The following is a 7,743-nucleotide window of genomic DNA, read 5'->3' as shown; positions in this document are numbered from 1 at the left end:
GGAACGCTTTGCATTATCTTGCAATCGAGGTTGATCAAGTAGGTGGTTGTAGTACGGATAAATACAAGTGTGGTTGTTTAATTTTCATCGCTTACAGATTTCCATGTGCGTGTACAATTGCAATGAAGATCAAGAACAACACCCCCATTTGTTTGGATGACATCCACACTCACTAGATGAGGTTGAGGTTCGAGTAAGAGGGTGATCTTAAGGATAAGAAGGCAGACATCTCTATGTTACCATAATAAGATTTGCTTCAGGTATTTTTCTATAAAAATTGTGTTTGGTTTTACCCAGGATTTTACTTCCTATTTCTGTACTGATTGAATTCAAATTATATAATATGAAAAGCTATTAAATTAATTTTGGATTATATAATCCGAAATTTTTTCATTTAAGCACCATGCAGACATACTTGGTTTGCGTGAATTTAGATTATGACGTATTTGGGGGGGGGGGGGGGTGTTGAGATGTTTCAGATTATAAAATCCGAATAGTCACACGACAAAACATAACGCATTTTTTCTTAGATTTCAACAACATTCCACCTGACAGATTTTTGTACGTATTGTAGGCCCGATTCAAGGATGTTGATTACAACATGAAGGTGCGCATCAAAGAACAATTTCGACAGTTTTCTTTGCAGGAGATGACCTCTATGCGTCGACCGCCAAAAAAAGTCACCCTAAAGGAGCTCCAAAGAAAAATAAACATATCATTTAGTCAACAAAATGACCACCTTCGCTCTGGGAGATTGTTGACTCCCAGGATCAACAAACACATGCTTCACATAAAAAATTCAACAGGGACAAGTAGAGAAAGTGCACGGAAAAGCAACATGTCTCCTAATCCTCCTAAGCCAATTCTGGTTAAAGTCAACATACCACACAAAGACCAAATCCCATATTGGATGCATGAATTTATTGAAAAGGAGGTGGATGTAGCTGGTGATGGCCATTGTGGGGTTCGTGCCGTTGCGGACCTACGTGACATGTATGTTGATGCGCGCAAGTTGATCTATTACCAACTCCACAAAGAGCTTATCGATGAAGAAAATGCGTGCTATCGATAGATGATTGGGGTAGATAGGCGATATAAACAGGTCTTAGACGCTATAACTTATTTCGATATTGGTCCTGCACCACTGGATAAATGGATGACCATGCAGGATATGAGTTTCCTCATTGTACAGAGATACAAACATGTGGTGGTTCTACTGTCTATTGCGAAAGGGTGATTGGAACCCTATTTCCCTCTATGTGGTGCACCATAACATAGAGGCTGATTGATGTGTCTGACACATGTGAATGATGATGAGTCATTTATTATCCATTTTAATATGTTATTTAGTTTAATTTTAATTAGATTTAAGTTTATTTTATATTAGTATTATTTCCTTTTTGAGATAGTTTACTACAAATTGCATTTTATTATATTTCAGGAACGAATATTGGATGGATTGAGTCTTGGAGCAAAAGAAAGGGACTTGGAGCTGATTCAGTACGAAAATACGAAGATTCGGAGACAAAAATATGTCTCCCCCAAAGTCAGAAGCTTGGCACGACCCGTGCTAGCATTGGCACGGCCGTGCCACCTTCTAGAGTCACTTTTGCTGCTTTTGCTTAGATTTTAAGCTACTCTATTTTATCCCGCAGTTTCTTGTGGAACATTCTAGTAATGTAATTGCTTAGATTTTAAGTCGAATGTATGCTATAAATAGAGTAGCTAGCCATCACAAATATTCATCTTTTGCTGAAATAATAAGTGACAATTTTTTCTTTGAATAAAAGTTCACCTTTACTTTCTTATTATTTACTTTTATGTTTTCTCTCTTCTTCTCTATGTCTACAATGAACGTTAGTGAGTAGACTTCTCTTTGTCTTGGGATTGTTGGATAAGTCTAAATGACATAATCCTAATCAAACCAAACTCTAAGCCTTAATCTTATGTAACCCTAATTTCTTATCTAAATTCACCGCTTTAACATGGATCAACCATTATCAAACTGTGGAAACGAAAGTGGAGGGTTTGATAATTGTTTATCCATCATCTCAAATATCAATTCATAAAACGAAAGTGGAGCTTTGATATTCGAACAAGTGAATTTAGACAAGGGTTTCAAAGGCAGCGAAATAGTCTTTGAAATCTTTGAGACATATAGTTTCGATCTTCAAGGGAACTAATAATGATCAAGTCAGCGAAATAGGTTTGGTTGTTAGAGGAACCAAAATCTAATAGTAATCAAGTCAGCGAAATAGGCTTGGTTGCTAGAGGAACAAAAGAGAAACTGTCTTGAAAAATTAGGTCTAACATAAAGTTATAAGCTTATAGTTTGGTTTGTGAAGGACTTATCATTTAGATGAACCAATAATCCCAAGGCTTTTATCTTTTCTTTTATTATTTAATTAAAAAACCCAAACCTTTCTACCTTATAAATCTTCAGTCTAATCATTATCTAAAGTTAATTGAATTCATAACTCCCTGTCGGAACGATACTCTATTTTTACTACTTCGATATAACCGTGCACTTGTTGTTTTATCTCATCAAATGACAACCATTTTATGATAATATATTTGAATGATGGTTGTCCAATTCCTCCCACTTGCCCGCTATGGAGACAACACTCTCGAGATGATGCAAAAAGATAGCCTGATAGATATATCAGACGGATGGTTGACTATAATGAACTACCTCGGGCGGCAGGTTATGAGGTGATAAGAGATGATGAAGATTTGTACATTATTGAAAATCTTAATCCTGTAAAGAAGCTTGATGTTGAGAAGAAGGTTGAAGATGGTGTGAAGATTGAAAATGATAAAAGCTATAACCTTGATGATGTTAGCATAGATCTTGGGGCAGATTAGATTAAATGTATATCGTTAGTTGAAATGTATATCATTTGGTGAAATGTGTAATGATATAAATTCAACTTTTTTGGTGTGTATATATATATATATATATATATATATATATATATATATATATATATATATAGGGGGGTTTTGCTAGAAGACACCTTTTATGAAGGTGTATTTTAGCAAGTTAACTTATAGGCATTTCCGAAAAGACACCAACTAATTTTTATTAAAGTGTCTTTTAGCAAGTTATAATTAAAAAGTTGATAATCTTTTAGTAATTTTCATTAAAACTTATTTGTTAACTTGCACCAATTTGCTAACTTAGACCCACTTTTATTTTATTACAAATAGTTTGAGGGTTACTTTAGTAATTTAAACATGTTTGTTAACTTACACCAATTTGCTTGCTAACTTAGACCCACTTTTATTTTATAACAAATAGCTTGAGGGATATTTACTAAATCATCCCTTACTTTAAATTGGTTTACACAAGTGGATATTTATTTTTTTGTCCAAATGAAAAAGTGCATTTTTGCTAACTTAGACCTTCTTATTTTTTTGTTGGTCTAAGTTAGCAAACCCCATATATATATATATATATATATATATATATGCATATTGATATAATTTTAACCTCGTTGTCTTTTACATAATTTTACATCTTGAAAAAAATGTTGAATCCACGAAGACATGCAGTTTTGTGCAAGCTGATTGTTTTCGGAGATTTACGGTGTGATAAATAAATAATAAAATAGCATTGACATGTCGATATTTATTTATTTTTTGGACAAATTGATATCTCAATATTTGTTTAATTTAGAGTGTGAGAATCAAATAATAAAAAGAGGAATAATATATGTACAATAATTTTTAACAATTTTTGAAACAATTGTTATTATTGAATTGAAAATTGAGAGTGACATTCATTTTAAAATAATTTTTTTTGGCTAAAATGACACTTATTTTGAAACGGATGGAGTAATAAATAGTATTGACTGGCTGATGTTTGCTTTTCGTCTCTACATTCGTCCCATACTTATGTATTCAAAAAGTGGTTTACTCATTTCAAGGATAATAATTAATAGGCTAAACTCCACTTTTCGCCCCCTATTAAAAAAAATGGCAAAAGTGACCCCCTATGTTTAGGGAAATATGCTCTTTTGACCCCTTAACATAAGGGAAATATGTTTTTTGACCCCTTATCTTTACAAAAAATTGCGATTATGACCCCTTTTCTGGGACACGTGGCATCTTCTGAGCAATTTTGGGATGAAAGGGGCCAAAATTGCTATTTTTTTAATAGGGGGCCAAAATTGCAACATTATGAAACATAGGGGGCGAAAAGTGCAGTTTAGCCTAATTAATAATAATAAATAGTATTAACTGGTTGATGTTTGCTTTTCGTGTCTAAATTCGTCCCATACTGATGTATTCAAAAAGTGGTTTACTCATTTCAAGGGTAATAATAAATAATTATAAATAGTATTAACTTGCTGATGTTCGCTTTTCGTGTCTATATTCGTCCCATACTGATGCATTCAAAAAGTGGTTTAATCATTTCAAGTGTAATAATAAATAATAATAAATAGTATTAACCAGCTGATGTTTGCTTTTCGTGTCTATATTCATCCCATACTGATGTATTCAAAAAGTGGTTTACTCATTTCAAGGGTAATTATAAATAGTATTAACTGGTTGATGTTTGCTTTTCGTGTCTACATTCGTCACATACTGATTTATTCAAAAAGTGATTTACTCATTTCGAGGATAATAATAAATAATAATAAATAGTATTAACTGGCAGATGTTTGCTTTTCGTGTCTAAATTCGTCCCATACTGATGTATTCAAAAAGTGGTTTACTCATTTCAAGGGTAATAATAAATAGTATTAATTAGTTGATGTTTGCTTTTCATGTCTATATTCGTCCCATACTAATGTATTAAAAAAGTGGTTTAGTCATTTTAAGGGTAATAATAAATAATAATAATTAGTATTAATGGCTGATGTTTGTTTTTTGTGTCTATATTCGATCCATTCTGATGTATTCAAAAAGAGGTTTACTCATTTCAAGGTAATAAATAATAATAAATAGTATTGACTGGCTGATGTTTGCTTTTCGTGTTTATATTCGTCCCATAGTGATGTATTCAAAATGGAATGTGATAAAAACAATCAAACCTTATCCGTTAAGTACAGTCAGATACATGGATCAAATTATGACGTAATGTTCTTATCTAAAACTATAAGTGAAGGGCCTTAAAAAGAGTTGGTGGTGTCTATCTATATATTACAATAGCTGAATAGCTATCCCTAATTCATGAACAAAAACATGTCACCCCTTATTCTTTTACCCTTTGCTCTCTTGCTATTCTTCTTGTTCAAAAAACACAAAACATCTAAGAAATCAACAACTCTTCCACCAGGTCCTAAAGGCCTTCCTTTCATTGGAAACTTACACCAACTTGATAGTTCAGTTCTTGGTTTAAATTTCTATGAACTCTCTAAGAAATATGGCCCTATAATCTCCCTTAAACTTGGTTCAAAGCAAACAGTCGTTGTTTCATCAGCAAAAATGGCCAAAGAAGTAATGAAAACACATGATATCGAATTCTGTAACCGACCCGCGTTAATCAGCCATATGAAAATATCATATAATGGATTAGATCAAATATTTGCACCATATAGAGAATATTGGAGACACACAAAAAAACTTTCCTTTATTCATTTTCTTAGTGTCAAAAGAGTCTCAATGTTTTACTCAGTTAGAAAAGATGAGGTGACACGAATGATCAAGAAGATATCAGAAAATGCTTCTTCCAACAAAGTTATGAACATGCAGGATCTTCTTACTTGTCTTACAAGTACTTTAGTTTGTAAGACCGCCTTCGGCAGAAGGTATGAAGGGGAAGGAATTGAGCGTAGCATGTTTCAAGGTCTGCATAAAGAAGTTCAGGATTTGCTAATTTCGTTCTTTTACGCGGATTATTTGCCCTTTGTTGGAGGGATTGTTGATAAACTCACCGGAAAGACGAGTCGCCTTGAGAAAACGTTCAAGGTTTCAGATGAACTTTATCAAAGTATTGTTGATGAACATCTTGATCCAGAAAGGAAGAAGTTGCCTCCACATGAGGATGATGTTATTGATGCCTTGATTGAACTGAAGAATGATCCTTACTGCTCAATGGATCTCACTGCAGAACACATCAAGCCCTTGATCATGGTTAATGTTTTTTTTAATTATTTTTATTCTTCACTCTTATTAAGCCTTCATCTTGGTTCAATTTCAAAACATTTTATCTTTGCAGAATAGTTCATGAAACATATTGAAACTTGTCCAATATTGCAGAATATGTCGTTTGCTGTGACAGAAACAATTGCGGCAGCGGTAGTCTGGGCTATGACTGCACTAATGAAGAATCCAAGAGCGATGCAGAAAGTACAAGAAGAGATTCGGAAAGTGTGTGCAGGGAAAGGTTTTATAGAGGAAGAAGATGTCGAAAAGCTTCCATATTTCAAGGCCGTTATAAAAGAATCAATGAGATTGTACCCAATTTTGCCTATACTTTTACCAAGAGAAACAATGACAAATTGCAACATTGCAGGGTACGACATTCCAGACAAGACATTGGTGTACGTGAATGCATTGGCGATCCATAGAGACCCAGAAGTATGGAAGGATCCAGAAGAGTTTTATCCAGAGAGATTCATAGGAAGTGATATAGATTTAAAAGGACAAGATTTTGAGCTGATTCCGTTTGGTTCTGGGCGAAGAATTTGCCCCGGCTTAAACATGGCTATTGCTACCATCGACCTTGTACTTTCTAATCTTCTCTATTCATTTGATTGGGAAATGCCTGAAGGAGCTAAGAGGGAAGACATTGACACTCATGGTCAAGCCGGACTTATTCAACACAAGAAAAATCCTCTCTGTCTTGTTGCTAAGAAGCGAATTGAATGCGTGTGATCTTGAAATTGCATGTTATAGTTAAGTGAGTCTTCATATTCAATATTATAATAAAAGACTCTAATGTGGTATTATATGTTCAAAGAAATAAAATTCATCTTGCTGTATTAACTATTCCTTTGTAGTTCAGGGGAGTGGTAAATAGGATGATTTTGATCTGATATGTCATGTTGTAAGAAGTCTGAGAGTCGAGAAATGGTGAAGAACATTAAGGTTTTATCCTATAAATAGTTTTTCACTCAGTCGATGACCATGTTCTACAAATGATGTGTTGATTTTGAATGTTATTTTTCAAAGTAGTTCCCTTTGATTTCAGCAGTTGTTTTTCTTTCTTGTATCTCTATACATTTTCCTTCTTTCAATAAAGTTGTATTAAATCAGCTTCTCAGTATTTGATGATTTGAAAGAGAAACTGTAAACTTTCATAAGTGCTTTAAATTGAGAACAAATATTCACATTATGAAGCAAACAACTAAGTGACTAGAATAAGTCGACGGCTATCCAATAATTCGCCGATGTTGTTCTTTACGCCTGTATGCCTGCAATTCTGCAAAAACATACTACTCAAATTGAATTTTGGAAATTGTTACCATGTACTACACACAAAACAGTTCGGTTCGCAACTTGGTTAGTCAAGAAAACAGTTCGGTTTGCAAAGGTAACATCTCTGTTCTATAAATGTAGAACCTGTTTAGTCAAAACAGTGTTGTCGATGACGGATGGTGGAATATGGCAGAAAACTCCAATAAACACACCATTGCAGCCAATGAAAAGTTGCAAGTTCTCCAAAATAGTTTACGGAAACAACTTATAGCATATACCAAAACAATTTAATTTTATCTTTTGCCATAGAAACAGCTTATGTAAGCTTATAGATAATCATTTATCATGATAAGCACTTGTGCTATAAGCTGCGAA

At 33.6% G+C, this 7,743-nt stretch overlaps 1 protein-coding gene across 1 annotated transcript; it reads left to right on the top strand.

Moving 5' to 3' along the window:
- The first annotated feature begins 5,145 nt into the window (after positions 1–5,145).
- LOC11411113 (cytochrome P450 83B1) lies at positions 5,146–7,144 on the top strand. The gene is made up of 2 exons (XM_003615794.4): positions 5,146–6,081; positions 6,208–7,144. Exons 1-2 carry the CDS (start codon positions 5,179–5,181, stop codon positions 6,823–6,825), a joined length of 1,521 nt encoding a protein of 506 aa, XP_003615842.2. The 5' UTR covers positions 5,146–5,178; the 3' UTR covers positions 6,826–7,144.
- The last annotated feature ends 599 nt before the right edge of the window (positions 7,145–7,743 follow it).

The sequence above is a fragment of the Medicago truncatula genome, chromosome 5 (assembly GCF_003473485.1).
Source record: "Medicago truncatula cultivar Jemalong A17 chromosome 5, MtrunA17r5.0-ANR, whole genome shotgun sequence".
Lineage (NCBI taxonomy): Eukaryota > Viridiplantae > Streptophyta > Magnoliopsida > Fabales > Fabaceae > Medicago > Medicago truncatula.
This window is presented reverse-complemented; position numbering and strand designations above follow the sequence as displayed.